The 17016-nt window shown below is 40.7% G+C and overlaps 1 protein-coding gene and 1 long non-coding RNA gene across 4 annotated transcripts; one reads left to right on the top strand and one right to left on the bottom strand.

Moving 5' to 3' along the window:
* Positions 1–1029: 1029 nt before the first annotated feature.
* Positions 1030–6000, bottom strand: LOC148401624 (uncharacterized). Its single transcript, XR_015856187.1, has 3 exons — positions 5331–6000; positions 4820–4906; positions 1030–2316 (listed from the first exon to the last, which is right to left on the bottom strand). It is a non-coding gene; the product is annotated as an uncharacterized LOC148401624 (long non-coding RNA).
* Positions 5967–15156, top strand: LOC148401623 (sodium- and chloride-dependent GABA transporter 2-like). Of its 3 annotated transcripts, XM_088368010.1 has the most exons (15): positions 5968–6131; positions 9462–9702; positions 9865–9999; positions 10347–10487; positions 10560–10650; positions 10724–10856; positions 10939–11073; positions 11246–11349; positions 11671–11795; positions 12044–12156; positions 12235–12372; positions 12480–12582; positions 13402–13502; positions 13685–13855; positions 13944–15156. In XM_088368010.1, exons 2-15 carry the CDS (start codon positions 9483–9485, stop codon positions 14070–14072), a joined length of 1839 nt encoding a protein of 612 aa, XP_088224136.1. In that variant the 5' UTR covers positions 5968–6131; positions 9462–9482; the 3' UTR covers positions 14073–15156. The 3 variants fall into 3 exon arrangements, with proteins under 3 accessions (XP_088224133.1, XP_088224136.1, XP_088224134.1); XM_088368007.1 differs by having other exon boundaries at positions 5967–6131; positions 10347–10650; XM_088368008.1 differs by lacking the exon at positions 5968–6131 and adding an exon at positions 8192–8725 and having other exon boundaries at positions 10347–10650.
* Positions 15157–17016: the final 1860 nt, after the last annotated feature.

Here is a 17016-nt window from a genome sequence, read left to right as displayed (position 1 = left end):
CACTGCTTCACCAGCCTTGCGATGAGCCATCTGACGACTCAAGGAAAATTTTTGGTCAATTCCGGTAACTACAGTTTTTTTTTTTTTGTGGGGGTGCATTGAGAACTGCACTACAGTCACCAAACCGTGTTGGACTGAGAAATCCAAAGTGGCTTTCACAATCTCGCATAAAACTGGAAGAGCAGCTGCCTGGGCCATGGCTGAGTGATTATTTTAAGTCAGACATTTGCAATTCACCTCAACTTGTCAGTAAGGAAGTGATTTATTACTTCTTTTTTTAACCATGCTACTCCCAGAACGAAGGCATCAAAAACCTGCATTGCCTTTCTCATGCCAAAATCCCTGACAATCTCAGACCATATCAGAAGCTGCATAGATAAAAACTATCAATTCAGTCCAGTTTAAATCATGTCCTATCTCAGTGATGCCATTGTGGCATATGATCACATTCAACCACATAAATGATGACATCAACACAAATGAAGCATTTTAAAGTGTTGTGTCGGACCAGCTTTGCCAATGAAAAACAGACAAAAGGAGTGACAGCCCTGTGGTCTCTGGCGAGAAAATGAGAAATAGATGAAATAAAGCAGAGGCATGTGGGTAATGAAAGCAGGATGCTTTCTGGCAATTCTGAGAGTACTTTGACCAACTCTTTCAGATAAATAAAGTCCAAGAAACAGGAGGAGCACCAGATGAACATAATTTGGAGCATTTTTGGATGCAGTGTAGCGTCTGAGTGAATCATTGGGGGGCGCCTGGGCGAGCTATGACCTGTCTTGGTTGAATCATTATTTTTCTCGGTGAAATGAACAAAAATTATTTCTGAGGTAAATGCAATTTATGAAACACAACTGTTTTATCTTTGTGAGATTCTATTACGGTTTTTGGTTTAAATCGACGTGTGTTCCTCTTAGACCCACCAATTTAAGCGAATTCAGTACAGAAGCTCAAAAACACCCTAGACAAAAACATTTCTAGGTCATAAATATAATAATAATCAAATTCAATAATAGTAGGAAGAAAAAACACACCTGTAGTTCTGTGATTGACATGATCACTGAACACTGTAAAGGGGTCAAGGCGATCTAACATTAAGGTTGAGACCATAACAAGCACCTTTGTACTGTAGATACAGCGTTGCCTGGCCCGTTTTGTTATCAAGTCGGCCTTGCCGACGATTTTTGGCTTGAAGCTGGCCTCATCAATTTAAGTCATCCCATGCTGAACTTGATTGCCTTCTAACTCCATGACTCTCTAAAAGTAATAATAATAATCAAAGTCTCTAGAATAGTTTATGACAAAATACATATTGTTTTACTTCTGCAATTGAATGACCTCACTTGGACATACCGGTGACTGAGTTCTTTTATCCATTCTTTTCCTTTTGAACGGAACCTTGTACAGCTGTTTCATGTGAATCTGATGTTTCGTCCTAGAAATGGAGGTCATTTCTGACACTGATTGCATTGATGTTTCAAAAGACCTTATCGTCTTCCAAAACTCTTGTTGAATTTCCTTGAGTTTGATTTCATAGTTGGCCACCACCATGGCACATAATGGCTGGCCAGCTCCTGCTGTTCAGTTAGGAACCTTGCCCTGCCTCCTGACCGAGGCAGACAGATCCTCACAGGAGCAAAAAAGCTATTTGGGATGAGAGTACATTTTACTGTAAAATTCCATACTGTAAAAAAAATCTATAGGAGACAGATTTATGATATGCCTTCCTGGATGGTTTCTCAAAATATCCGGATAATAGTTGTCATAGTATTCCAGCTGAGATTAGGCTGGATTGTTTGTCCAGCTTCTCTGTATGAAAGGTCATGATTGATGGTCAATTATGGTTGCCCTAATTTCCACAAGGAACCTGAAGCCCAAAAAAAGCTCTTCTTTGAATGCCACTACATTCTCAAAACAGAGCCACAAGACTTGGTTTGCATTGAAACTGAGGAAGCAAAAGTCCCCCTAAATATTTTTGTGAAAGTGTGAGAGAAGGAAATTGCTCTTGGTGTACAAAGGGTGCATGGTAATTTTATATCCATGTGTGTGCACAGAAGGACTTGTCTGGCTGCAGCAATAGGTGAAGGAGCCATCCTTTTCAACTTTGTTTCCTTTGTCTCACACCCTTTTGGATCTCCACCTCGGTTTCTGTTGGAAAGGTACAGGCATTTCCCTGATTGTTCCCCTGTGTTGCTCCGTCACGGTTCTTCCTCTTCGAGAGCCTGGCCAGAAAAAGCATTGCACTCACTGCTTATATCAAGGGCGAGTGTTTTTGCTCTGCGGCCATGAAGGTGTGTCAACTCCCACTGGTGCCCACTGGCAGGAAGAGAGCAAGGAAATGACCATCATCTATATGCCTTAGTGTGCAGATTTATTGCCCTTTCATTATCAAGCTTCAAACACTATTTTTTCAGTGTTATTTTCAAGTTACTTATCAAGACAAAGCAAACCCAATATTGGATTATGAATATAATAATACAAAAAATAATTTCAGTTTCAAAATAAATATTTTTCTTTATGTAGTGATGGCAAAATGAAGTTTGAAATTTGCTTTATGAGCCAGTTGTATTTATTTGACTCCTCTTGAAAAAGGTCTGTCTGCTCTGTAGCCCTTAAATCAGCCTCAACATTCCTTTAATCTTAAGCAAAAAGTACAAAGTCAAGTCCCTTTCTGCTGCATCTACACCTTGCTGTATTTTCAGTTCTTTTTTAATTCATTTTGTCATTCTCTTTTAATTGTCACAAGCCTAGGGACTTATAGGGCTAAAGTTTGGGTATTGTATTTTTCCCCATGTAAAGTGGAAAAATCTGTTATGATTATAAAATTCCTTGAATCCTTGCATGCACTTTTCATCCGTAACGACAACACAAGCTGCCCCCCCACCGTTTTTAAACAAAACTTCCCCACTGAGCGTCTCATCTTTTTCTCATGGCCGATGAGTGATCCGTCCATGCATGCAGACTGGCGGTGTTTACCATAAAGGCTGACTGTTCACATGGCTTGTCAGGTGATGCATGTTGCCAACTACCTGCCGTGCAGCCCAGGAGGTGAAAAAAACACTCAGATTTTTCTCCAGCAGAATGAGGATGCTAGATGTGTGCACTTAATTAAGTATAGGACAGCTCGTCAAGAAATCGTGTGTGTGTGGGCCTAAGAGTTACGACGTGCAAATGTCAATGATTTAATGTGATCAGTCACTGTCATTAGCGCATTTTTGATTCAATGCCATCATCTGTGCCTCATCCAGGAAACCTTCAGTGCCAAACCTTCACTCTTCCTACATGGCTCAACTCCACCACTTGTGTTCCAGATGCTGCCTTGCGATCCTCTAGAAACTCGTTCAACTCTATTTAGCCACACCTCCATTTCATTATTTTGCGATTTTTTTACTTTGCGGGCTACAGTTTTTTCCACCGTTGTTTGGCTTCCCTTTATTTTCTAGAATGCTTATCCTGTTCAGGGCTACAGAAAAGCTGGAGCCTTTCTTAGCCCGCTTAAGGTGAGAGGTCAAGTACACCCTGTACTGATCGCAGGGAGACAGACTAGCATTCACACACACTGGACACCTATCAAATAGACTCCAATTAACCTAATATACATCATTTTGAACTTTGATAGAAAGATGGCAGAACTGGAGAGAATCCCCACAACCACAGGCGGTATCCAACTAGCTACAGTCACAAAATGCTGATTTTTAAAAAATGAAATCACACACATACTGTATTTATTTTGCTTTCTCTTCATTCATCAGGATGTCTGGTCTGGGGTAATATGATATAGGTCACACAGCGGTGTGTTTGATTTTCTCTAAACGTTACCTCAGTCGAATTTGACCATACGTTTTCTAACATGGCATTCCGTGCAATCACTGCATTAAGGAAAGTTAAGTTCATCAACAAGGAGAGAGCTAATGTGGGCATGACCCTCGCAAAAAATCATCCATAATCAGTGCACAGTTCAGAATCAGCTGTTACGCATTCATTTTTCAGGTCAGGAACTAACAAACGTTCACACGTGCCGATATTTCCAGCATTGCAGAGTGTCAGTATCGTGTTGAGAGAAATCGGTTAACTCGGGCGCAACCATCGTTTGTGTCTTTGGCAATGAGAAGCCTTTAAGATAAAGTGCTGGCTGTACCAAATCTTTAAATCAGCACTCACATTACAGTCAAGATTGAGATTTTGAAATATTGCATGTGCATGTGCGAGCAAATTCCATGAACACAATACATTACAATTCCTTTTCAAAGATACATATCAACCTAATTTTTTTACGAATTATGAAGATTTCTATTTCTGTTAAGTAGCAAGATATTCAAATAATAGCACGTCTCTGAATGTACTAACCTAATAGTCCTAAATAAAAGTCATGTTTTAGTTTTTTGGCCTCAACTTCAGTCTTGCTTAATTAAAAGGTGATTTAAACCGCATTTTGCATTGTTTGTGTTTTAGTTTCACTACATATTGACATACAGAAGAGCAATTACAGATTTTCCAAAGAACATGGACTTATGTCTTAATGTAAACATATATTGTAATTATTGTTTGGGTCTTTGAATCAATTCAAATAGTAACATCTTGTCCAGGTGTTGCTATGCATTTCTGTTTCGATATCATATCTGAATAGACAAACATAAGGAATTGTTAAAACTACAATATAAATCTGTGAGCACCTTGAAATATATGTTTTTATTAAATTGTGCCAAATGGTGATGCTGCTTAGGAAAACCGTCTCAGTTGACAAATGATATTTAAGAAACCCCTCCGAAGCCTTTTAATTTTGCTCCTTTTTTTTTAAGCAAACATGTACAGTACTTACCGAAGACCAACTTGTTCCGTTATTCTTGCCTCCCTGTGCGTATTTCATCAAGCGACCCAATTTCCTGCATACTTTCCATCTCTCTCTCTGCGTGTTCAGTGGGGAAAAAAATAACGAGGGAAAGTGAAAAAACCTTGAGAATAGGAATGAGTATCGATAAGATTTTATCTAATCTTAAGGTTAATGTTTATCAGTCCGGTGCCTAATTCATATTGGTACTTTTTTTCTATAGAGAAACACCAAAACAAAAATATTAGAACTTTTCAGTTAAATAAGTGTACTTGTCTTACAACTACATTAATGTCAAATCCATTTTGAAAAGAAAATAATTGATCAACTCACTTATATTTTTAAACATTCATTCATTCAGCTTCCAAACGCTTCTCCTCATGAGGGTCGCATGTATGATAGAGTCGATCCCAGAAGTCTTTCATTTAAGCTTTTTATAAGTTGAATTGTACATAAACGGTTACACATTCAACCGAAATCTGTAAGGCTTAATTTGTCTTACCTTTGTCCTGATGTCAACATTGGGGCATATTCCCTCCTTGTGCAGAGCTGAAGGTACAGTCGGCCTCCTCGCTGGAAGTCCAGTGCTCCAAAGCTTTCCCAAGTCTTGCAGTTATTTATCCAAAATTGACAATTACTGGCGATGTGACGTAGGCCGCTTCATCTCCCGCTCCAGCTGGATAAATGTCGGGCAGCCGCAATGGTGTGGTCTGGTGAACAATGTGCCTCACTGGTGGCAAACACAGTCAGCAGTGGGTCAGAAACTTTTTGTTTGGGGTGTCTGCAACACAGAGCTGGCTAGTGAGTTGAAAATCCCTTGACAAGGTGATTGTGTGTTTTCCTCATAGGAGCTGAAATTAAGTAAATCCAGAATATTGTGTCCAAAGCTTTCATATTTTCACAAGTTGATGGAAACAGGAGTAGCAATGAGCAGAATGAATTTTGGTGGCAATTATTTAACATTTCAGACACTAGGTGGTAACACAACCTGACAAACCAAGCCAGGAAATAAAATGTTTGCCTCCCTCCTGTGAAAAAAAAACAAAAAAAAAAAAAACAGGAAGCCCAGTTTCAAAAGTGGGCGGGCCCATTTGCTAGAAATTTAAAAAAAAAAAAAGCTGTGTACTGTCCCTTTAACCTCCACAATGAATGGGAAAGATTACTGTATAAGCACAAACAAAACAGAATGCACAGCATTTTTGTCCGGTAAATGATTTCAGAAAAGTGGTTAGAGAAAGTAATCTATATTATTGAAGTGCAACCTTTGGGACTCATTGGGACTCGACAGGCACAGAAAACAGAGGTGGGTGGCAACTGAGAGACCAAATGTATGTAATAAATCTGAGAAAAATGTCACATATTAAAAAATGACAGAAAATGATTTGTAATATTTAATAATGCATTTTCTTGCTTGTTCCGGACACATTTTAAGAGACATTTTTTACTCTTTTCATTCTACTTCAATCTAGTGAATTATGATATATTGCATTGCTATTATTGAAACCCAATTGCATTCTCATGCTGTTACATTATTTATTGTTGATGTTTCTATGGAAATAAAACGGCCAATGAATGAGAGAATAACATCAAATTCAAGATAAAATTAGGACAGGACATGTGTTGTGGTTGATAATAATATTAGGCACACTTTATTTAAATTGTGTTGAATTCAACAAAAAAATCATGTAGCTGATTGCTCATAAAATCTATTTGAAGGAAAATCAGGAACAAATAAGTGCTACACCCTCAGAGGAGATATATGCAATGTGTGGATGATTAAGTGATTCTGGTTTTAACTAAACCATATGAATTTCTAAAAGAATGAAGAGGAAGGTGGATGCAGCCATAAATCTTACCCATGCCCATAAAAAAAAATCATATGACACATAGTGACAAGGAATGTTGCAACACAGTTTACGGCAACTGTTTCATATATCAGAATGTCAGATGTTGCTGGCTAACCTAATCTTACAGTTTTTTCTGAATTTCATAGATTACTTCTTTCTGTGAGCTGTTTTAGTTTTCCTCAATGCTCACCTCTTGTTGGAGTAATATTTCATTATGATTTATTATGTGTTATGATATATTTGTGATCACTGTGGAAAGTCTGTTGTGACTGACAAACAAGAGCAGAGGGGCCGAAACTTGTTGCCTCTGCTTGGCCCCAGTTGATCTCAAGCCGGCGATAAGAGGAAACCACCGGAGAAGACCTTTCTGCTGTTAAATGATATGATGAAATAACGTGCAAAATAGCTTATCTGTTCATGTCTGCTTGCAGAGACTCTGCAACAAAACCATGTAAACAAGTGATGATTTCCCCACCCCTTAGAAATATGTAACTTAGGGACCCCAAACCAAATAAAAGTGAGGTTGATGGGAAAGCTGATTGGGAGTAGTTGAGACCAGCGTACGGCAAGCGTACGTCTCTCCTATTTCTCCTTGCGGGGGGAATTGTAGGAGAACCATACAGGTCTCCTAATTCTCCTTGCAAGAAACCGAAAACGTCTTCTCTCCTTATTGTTTGTGAGATGTTTAGGAAATAAACGTAACACCTCTCTTTGTAATGACCCCATGCCCTAGATACCCGACACTAATTACAAGGTCCATAAAAGCCAGCAGAAGTTGTGTTGCGGACTTTGCCTGGTCTCCATCACATATACTGGCAGCACATTAACAGGAGACGCACATTTGTCTGTGCAAAACAGTGAATCTTAATGCTGGGCTATTATTTGGCTCCTGAGGGAAAGAAAGCCTCATGCAGCATGTACAATTGAATGTGTGTGTTTGTACTAAGAGCATGTGCGTAGTTGAGGAATTTAGGCATTGTGTAACCGCCAATTACTCTTGACCTGTAACCGTTTTATTTTCTCCAGGGAATTTGTGTCACTAATGAGGGAGACTCAAGTAAGGTACCTAGTTGTAGACTAAATCTAGACAAAGAACACTACGGCTTACAACACCCTAATTACCTGCGTTGATGTTGCTATTCACTGTAAAGTTGTTTTAAACTTATTTTATATACTGTACAGGAGTGTTCATACAGTGTGGTTTGCATATTTGTCAAGATGAACCATCGACAAGAGGCTTGTCAGAGATCAGCTGTGAAGTCTTCCTACCCAATCTTTCATGACCCTATGTGACCCCCACCCCCTTCCAGTATGATGCTAGAATGATGAGGGTTTATATAAATACTTTCAAAGCAGTACAACATTACTTTTCAGAGCCATTTATTTTGCAGAGATTGGGTATTTAATTTTTGCCTTTCTTGCAACTTTGAATCACTACTTGGTGAATGATGCCGTATGATGTTGAAATTAGTTGAATTACTTGAGAAATGTGGAAAATAGAAGTGTAAAACGAAATTTTGGAGAATTTCTGGTGAAAATTCGTAATTTGTCACGCCTTAGCCCCAGCTGTTCCACAGAGTGTCGGTTGTCTTGGTTTCTGTCTGTGTGCTCGCCCCTCCCTTCCTGTGTGCCCATGATGAGTTTGATTATTCCCACGTGCCTCTTGTTACCTGTCGTGTATATGAGTCCTGTCTGCCCCTCACCCCTTGTCGGATCATTTTTGTTTTGTTGTCGTGTCGTCTTCATGTCCTTTTGGTTCCTGTCGGTTTCAAGTATGTTTTGGTTGGGAAGTCATGTTGTTTTGTTAAGTCATGTCAGTTTACCGAGTCTGTATTTTGAGTTCCGCCAATAAACCCTAGTCCAAGTTGCACTTGGTCGCCCTGCTCCATTCCCACTCCGATCCGTGACAGTAAACATTGGCATTGACAATGGGCGTGACGTCCTGTTCTCTCTGGAAACGTGCGCGTGTCACTGGAATAAGCCATTTCGTTGATAGGAATTGGAAGTACCTGCTGTGTGAACTTTGAAGCCTTATATAGTACATGCAGAGGTAGGCACAAGCTATTTACGAATATTTACATGTCGGTTTATTATAGCTCTTGATCAAGCATAACATCAAAGGACTTAAACTCAGTCGTGAATTGTAGATTACATTTCAATTTGGGTTCAACGAGGACACATGGTGAACCTGTTACCTATATGCGTGTTTGGCTTTCCGTTATCAGTAGAGGTCATTTTATGTCACATGGCTTCCCACCCCAAAAAAGAAAAAGCATTTTGCGCAGCAAAGCGGTTTTCTATTATTTGTCATATCCCTGTGTGCGCAATCCGGGGTCACAAAAATGAAACGGGGGGAAAAAAGTAGTCAGTATGGGGATAATGTGCATTTTAAATATACATATTTTGTGCAGCCATGTGTGTTTTTTGTTTGTTTGTTTTAAAAATGTAATGGTGCCCGCCGAAATTGTATCATTCATTTTCTACCGGTCAACCTTAAAGCTTCACGCCCGTCCCGTCGGAAGACAAACATCAGCCTCAGTTTTATCGTTTTTTTTTTTTAGATCGTGTGTAAGGGACAGATCATTGTCCCCATAAAACTGCCCGCCCCATTCCCAGTGTTATCTACACCATGCTCATAAACTCCAGCATGGACTTGAGAGACAAATAAGCAATAAGAAGAATGGGAGAAAGGACAAAAGCTCAAACTGCCCTCATTTCACTTTGCCCACAACTACACATGTAAATCTTTGGATCCACCTAGCTTACATTGATCTGTATCTTTCAAGGGGTCGTGTGTGTAACCAACGATGACTGCCCAGTCGCTGCCACCTCAAATGGAGCCAGTCCTGAACAACATTGACAATGGAAAAACCTCAAATAAGACAACAACAGAAACAAACAAAGCTGACTTGCATGCCAGGGGCAAATGGGCCAGCAAGGCTGAGTTCCTTCTTGCAGTGGCAGGCCAGATCATTGGCCTGGGGAACGTGTGGAGGTTTCCGTACTTGTGCTACAAGAATGGAGGAGGTAAGATAAATGCAAGTAATGAAGCAATAAAAATGAGCTTCTTCTACTCACCTCTTTTGCTTTATTTTATCTCTTGCTAATCTTTTTCATAGCTTTCATAGACGTTACAACATCCTCTTTATTGAATGAACCATGGAAAGTAAATGTTATCTGTGTGTCCAGGTGTGTTCTTTGTACCTTACCTTTTGTTCCTGGTGCTGTGTGGCATTCCTCTGTTCCTCTTGGAGACTTCTCTGGGCCAGTACACAAGCCTAGGCGGTGTCAGCGCCTGGAGAACCATTTGCCCAATATTAGGAGGTACATTTGTATTGTACTTTATACTGTATTTAAAAGCTAAATTCAATTATATTAACCAATTGTATCAATCAAGCAAAACAGTAAGACTGCATAAACATTTGTCATTTCACTTGCTTTTCTTGGTCCACATCACAATGAGTGAACTAAAAGGGAAGAAACTAAAAAAAAATCTGAATTACTAATAATTGCACAAGATTTATGTAAAGCTTTTTCTACACCATATGTATTCCATTGCTCTCCAAGGTTGGCAAAAAATACTGCATAGTAAATGCATTGCAGTTCAGGTTCGTGGTTGCGGTCACCAGATAGCATCAGTAAGATTTGTTTGTTCTCTTGTCTGTCTACAGGGCTCGGCTATGCAAGCCAGATGATGATCCTGCATGGATGTGTGTACTACATCGTCATACTTGCTTGGGCGCTATTCTATTTGTCATACAGTTTTCAGGAAGAACTGCCCTGGTCACACTGTAATAACTCGTGGAACACTGGTCAGTTCGTACAGTCGCTGCAATCAGGTCCACGTGGAAGGCTGCAACATGTATTTGTGTGCTTCCCTGTAGATGCTTGCTTCATGTATGACCATCGTAACCATACAGCCAATGTAAGCAGCCTGCCTGAGAACACCACGTCACCTATCATGGAATTTTGGGAGTCAGTGCATCCTCGGATTCATTGGTAATTAATTAATAAAGCTTATTGTAACAACTCTCTGTGTATGTTGTAGGCGAGAGGTGCTCCAACTTTCCGATAGCTTAGACGAGCTCGGTCCTATAAGTTGGAAACTTGCACTGTGTCTTGCCCTTGTCTGGTTCGTCTGTTACTTCTGTGTGTGGAAGGGTATTAAGTCCACAGGAAAGGTAAATATATAATTATGTCATGTTTTTCCCATTGTTTCGAATTGTCATTCTTCTCGTTTCCTTTGGACTTTGTACTTTCTAGGTTGTGTATCTCACAGCCACCTTTCCATATGTGATGCTGTTTGTTCTGCTGGTGCGTGGTGTCACTTTGCCTGGAGCAGCCCAGGGAATCATCTACTACCTCAAACCTAACCACACTCGCTTGGCAGACCCGCAGGTGTAGACAGACAGTCGTGTCCGTAAAATATCAACTTTAGGTTTTGGATCAACATCAGATTTCAAAGGTTAACGACAGAATTTAGATTAGATGAAATTCTAAATCTGTCTTAAATTTTGGTAAGAAATGCTTGAAGTTTGCACCGTTTCTTTACTGTCTTCTTTTTTTGCAGGTATGGATGGATGCAGGCACCCAGATCTTTTTCTCGTATGGAATCTGTTTGGGGAGCCTCACAGCCCTTGGCAGTTACAACAAATATAACAATGATTGCTACAAGTGAGACATTTTATCACAAAGGCAGCCACTCAAACCATACTGTGTGAAAAACTAGAAGCTAATGGTCAGATGGGTTCTAGAAAGAATGAAAGGAATGGCCCAAGAAAACATGCTTGGACACAGCCACACCTTCAAGAAAAGCCTGAGCAACCCAATTTCCCACACTCAACTCAGTCATGCCCGAAAACAATCAAGCACTTAGCTTTTGGCTTCTCTTTACAGCTAATGCAGAATGCAAGGCCATCAACTACTGCCAGATGCACTTAAATACACGACTCAGTTTTATGTCAAATTTGATTTTTTTTTCTTTTGTGCATACAGGGACTCGTACTTTCTGTGCCTCCTGAACAGTAGCACCAGTTTCCTTGCAGGGTTTGCCATCTTCTCAGTGCTTGGCTTCATGGCGGAGGAGCAAGGAGTGGACATCGCCACTGTGGCTCAGTCCGGTAAGAACACATTCGATACAAATATCCCCAAATTTTTGATGAGCCTTGTTCCTCCACTAGTGGGTAGTTTTTATTCTAGTTTACGTCATGTCTGTAGAACAAAGAAAGATCTATTTTCTTCAAAGTAAACTATTTTCAGCTTCAGCAGACCTCATTTCAGCTACCAACGGAGGATTACAACTGACTCTTTGTTGCTTTGGATTTACTTTTATGTTTGATACTCTTGCGGGTTTTTTTTTTCATCCCAGGGCCTGGCCTGGCCTTCATTGCCTTCCCCAGAGCTGTAGCCATGATGCCTATTCCCCAACTCTGGGCCATCTGCTTCTTCCTTATGATCATCATGCTGGGGCTGGACACACAGGTTGGTAGCAATAAGGTCAATATGACATATTACGTGAAATGGCATAAGTTAAACAGAAATCTTCTTTCTGTCTTGCAGTTTGTGAGTCTAGAGGCGTTGATGACATCTGTGACCGACTTGTACCCCCATCTGATCAGACGCGGCTACCGCAGAGAGCTCCTGCTTCTATTTATCTGCGTTGTATGCTTCTTGATCGGGCTGATTATGGTGACGCCGGTAACATGACCTCTGTGTGAACGCGTTGAACTAACCACTCACTTTGGATTTCATGATATTGAGTCGTCCACTTTGTGTGTTTCTTTGTCTTGCTGCCGGCCATCCAGGGTGGTCTGTATGTGTTCCAGATATATGATCATTTCTCCTGCAGTGGAGCCAGCCTATTACTGCTCTCCATCTTCCAGTCTATTGCAATTGGCTGGATCTATGGTAGGAAACAGTCACATGTTTTTAGCGCTCATGCGTTTGAGATTAAAAGGAAATTGTATTAGAGCACGGAGCAGAATGACATAAAACCAGTTTTGGTTATTACATTACTCACATACTCGAGCTTTTCTCCCACTCATGGTCAGTAGACCGAACATGGCCGCAGCTTACCCTCTGTTGCAAAATTGGCTCAAAGCCAGGCTCTTGTCTGTCTCCTCTGGACGCTCAATCAAGCCCCCCCACCCTCTCGCCCTCACAGTCTGGTGGCTCAACATAGCCACCATTCTAGCCCGACCCGCCCAGAGACAAAGGCATTTAAAAAAAATTCAAAAATTACACACAGACTGTTCCATGCCATGTCAATTAAGGCTAAAAAATGCGATAAAAACAGAAGAGACTTTGCAGGTGATAATGATTAAGGGAAAAACATAGATCCAACGAAATACCAAAGCAACTTTTTTATGACTCTCCCAGTCGGGGGTGAATGTTTAGGAAACGAGAAAATCTGAGGGGGAATTCCACAGGAATATCAACTCCACTACACGGTTTGCTCCTTATTTGACCTTTTTACTTCATGACAATGGCTATGACAGTCAAGAATTAAAATGTCTGGTTCATTTCTCATGTCACCCTCAGGTGAGTTTTAATTTATGGCCATGTGAGCAGAATAATAAAGTCAGAGCTTAGAGCTTACTCAAATTACAGAGTCTCGTTAAAGGAAATTACGTCTCATTTAGAATTGTATATACATATCTGCTTAAAAAGTACTTTTTTCTGTCATTATAGCGACAAAATAACTACAACCACTTCTTTTGCGCAAAGGTGCCGAGCGCTTTTGTTCAAATATTAAGGACATGACGGGCCACAATCCCCTGTTTGTCTTCAAGCTGTGCTGGAAGTATCTGACGCCAGCCGTGTGCACAGTAAGTGACCTGCCATGAAGAAAATGGACGTAGATGTTTCCAGAGATGACCACTTTACCCCATTTATTTTAAATCCATCCGTCCTTTTTTAAAAAAAACATTATGTCCTCCATCCTCAGCCTACAAAATGTGCATGGGCATCTGTCTGGGATATGTGAAAACTTCTTTCATGTGACTTGTAGGCTACCTTCTTGTTCTCCTTGGTCTGTTGGTCTCCATTGAGCTTCGGGAAAGGCCTGGTCGCTCCAAGTTGGGCAACAGCACTGGGCTGGCTCCTCACCTTATCTTCTGTGTCTCTGCTTCCAATCTGGGCCATCTATGCACTCGCCATTACGCCTGGCACCCTCACACAGGTTCTGACTTGTCCTTCAGTTGCTTTGTTCTTCTTGTGTCCACTTCTTGACACGCATTTAACCTCTTTGTGCTTCTGTCACACCACAGCGTTTTCAAACCCTGTGCAAACCCAGCATAAATTCTCCACAAGCCTTCCATCCCGGCATCCCGGCCGAATACAGATCTGCAGTTCCCCTCAGCGAGAAGCCAAAGAAAGTAGTTGACGACGTCATTTGAAACGACATGGCTAAGCATCGATTTGCGATGCACTGAAGCTATCCAGATGTGATCGAAAAGGGTGGACTTGCTTTGGATGTATGACCTCTCCAGCTATGCACGGCAAGCAAATACAGTTTAGTTCAATTTGTTATGGCAGAATTGTTATTTGATTCTTTTTTAACGGTACATTTTGGTGGGGGATTCTCTATGATAAATGTTTACGATACCAGTTTCCTAAACTTTACGTTGTAGTTGTGGTAGCTATAAACACTACGGTTAAGTGATGAGTTAATAGTCTTCACTTGTGCGCAAATCAAATACTTTTATGTTTCCTGTTAAGGGAATGGCGGGATGTTAGCGTCACTGTACTGTAGTGTTTTTTTATTTTTTTATTATTGAACTAATTGGTGGGTAACACTCTTGCACAGTTATGATTTACATAGCGCATTGCCATATTGGCTGCAAGCTCAGCAGTTGAGAATCAGGTAAATCACTGATTTTGGGACACAAAAACGAATCATTTTCTTGACCTCCATTGTATCTTAACATACAAAATTACATTAACATACATAATATTTATTATTTATTTTTCGGGTTCATTTCTACCAATTTGGTTGTGAAGTGGGAAATTATGCTGCCCAAAAAAATCCCTGACTTAACATATCAACAGCGTCTATTTAAGAATTGTGTCTCCTCCTGTATTTGATCATTTGTTAATTGTGTCTATGTGTGTCCTGGCTGGCATCCAGTTTACAGTGTACCCCGCTTCGGCGTCTACTGACCAAAGTCGTGAGCGGCTCAGATAGTGGCTGGATGGATAATTTTGTTCCACATAAATGTGTGAGGGAAAACTGTGATTGTAAAATATGTTATTCCTATTCAATTGGGATCACTCAAGAGGCAGCTAATAGCAAAACTTTCTATCATTGTTAATTAATACTGTACTGTAACCAATCGTGACTTTGCAAAGTAACTGTACTCCAATTATTTCGCTGAGACATAAAACCTAGTTGCAATATTAGGGCAAGATATTTCTGGCATGATTGATATTTACTTAGCTGCATACATGATGTGAATAAAGGAGTCTGCACATGTTCTTTTATTCATGGGAGTGTTCCTGATTTGACATCTAATTTTACCTGTGCTCGGGGCTCGAAATAAAGCCTACACAAATTTACTTAAGTCATTCCATAAGAGGCAAAGTGAGTTCCCCACCTTCCATTTTGATCTTAATAGAAATTCTGGTTTTAGCAATGATGAAAGCAGGATGGAGAGCATCCATGTGTGCATTCCAAAGTTGCTGGCGGGGGTTAGGAGGTTCTGACAGCAACACTTAGTAACAAAGCTTGGCGGTTACGTAAAAGGATCGGCTCGTCAATGAGCCGTATTGGATTCTCTCCTTTCCCAGTCACGGTAAGCGGCGGGCTGGTTCCATACACGTGACGTGGCACGTGGAGGCCTTCCATAGTTGTTTAGGTGATGTTCTGTATGCAGCATGTGTGTGTTGGCAGGGGGGGGTTGGCGGTTTATGTCCATATGGTTGCTTTGGCATACATCTCCGTCTCAGATGATAAGGATTAAAAATCATCCGATGGGTGAATGTGAGGTATTCATAGAGGGAGGGAGAGACTATTGGAGGGATTCGAGCCAAACTCTGTGTACTTCTGCACACACACACACACACACACACACACGTCTGCCTGACATCATAGCAACCTGATCAAACATCCTCTATCACACAAAAGGTTTTATTTGCTTTGGCTTTACAGACTTTTTTTTACTGCCACTAATACACTTGACAGTTTGGTGTGATGATCAAGCATCCGGCAAGACAAGGCAGGAGAACAAAATAGAGATGGGTAAGGGGGATGGGGGGGGGGGGGGGGGGGGGATATTGCATAACAGCTCAGTGAAGTGGACATGTGTTCTTTTTGAAGGCACCACATTAAAATGAATAAAATTAGCGCAAGAACATTGTGAGCCCTAATTGTTTTATGTCTTCAATGCGTCTGTGTGTGCATGAGATTAGTTTGCTGTCACGACACCCGGACACATTTAAAGTTCAACAAAATCACAACTTCCACGAAGGAATAGTAAGAGAAATCTCCACAATTCCACATTTTAGTTAGAGACCTTGTAAAGAAGAAGAATGCATTCTTGGAGGTTTTGTTCTCGCTCAGCAAGGCTGACAGCGGCAGTGCGCAGTGTTCCATGTTTGCCCATTCTTCACAACCTCTCTTACACGCTGCACCTCTCAGTTAAGATGTGCATCGATGAGAATTCAGATTAGAACGCCAACCTGCATGGGCTCTCATTACTTGGTGCAATGGTAGTAAGTTACTATGCGATGCTTCCAGGGACTCGTCACTCTGCATGGTGCAGGCTTCCATTGGTGACTCTGTCAATACGACAATATAAAATGGATGTTTTAATTACTTGTTGAAATATAATTGGGTCTCTGGAGCATCGAGGCTATTTTGAGCATGTTATTCAAACACCTGGGGTTTGCTTCAAACTTAAAAAAAAACAGGTGGTGCTTTGTGTCTTCTTTAGAATGATTTAGAAACTACTTGAGCTCCAGTGAAGCATGCACAGACTACACCTAAAGCTCTGACCACAACATGTTGAACTCTTCCGCCTTCATTCAGACATACAAAAGCCACAGGGTGTGTTAAAGTCACATTCTCGAGTGGCCCTCTCTCCCTCCTCTCTGACATTGGCCTATGCCATGAACATCTCTCAGGGGAACAATAAGTTCTTATTCATGGAACAACCATAAATTATCTATCGCTGCCTGGTTTGCTGAAACTCGCCACTTAAATCTTGTTTGAACAGTTTGAATTATTTAATTGCCAAGCAGCAAAGGCTAAAAGCGACAGGGACATTTTTTTTTAGTTTGTTGAGTTAAAACAGTGCAGCGAAATGGCTTTTTTCGTGTGCGCAATAATTATTACACCCCCAA

The sequence above is a fragment of the Syngnathus floridae genome, chromosome 2 (genome assembly GCF_059516105.1).
Source record: "Syngnathus floridae isolate MCC-2025c chromosome 2, RoL_Sflo_1.0, whole genome shotgun sequence".
NCBI classification, from domain to species: domain Eukaryota; kingdom Metazoa; phylum Chordata; class Actinopteri; order Syngnathiformes; family Syngnathidae; genus Syngnathus; species Syngnathus floridae.
This window is presented reverse-complemented; position numbering and strand designations above follow the sequence as displayed.

Bases quoted from the DNA above. Each gene is read 5' to 3' on its own strand.
- LOC148401623 (XM_088368007.1), top strand. From the start codon at position 9,483: ATGACTGCCCAGTCGCTGCCACCTCAAATGGAGCCAGTCCTGAACAAC. The intron at 10,857-10,938 runs GTAAATATATAA...TGTACTTTCTAG, and splicing joins GTATTAAGTCCACAGGAAAG to GTTGTGTATCTCACAGCCAC. The intron at 11,796-12,043 runs GTAAGAACACAT...TTTTCATCCCAG, and splicing joins CGCCACTGTGGCTCAGTCCG to GGCCTGGCCTGGCCTTCATT.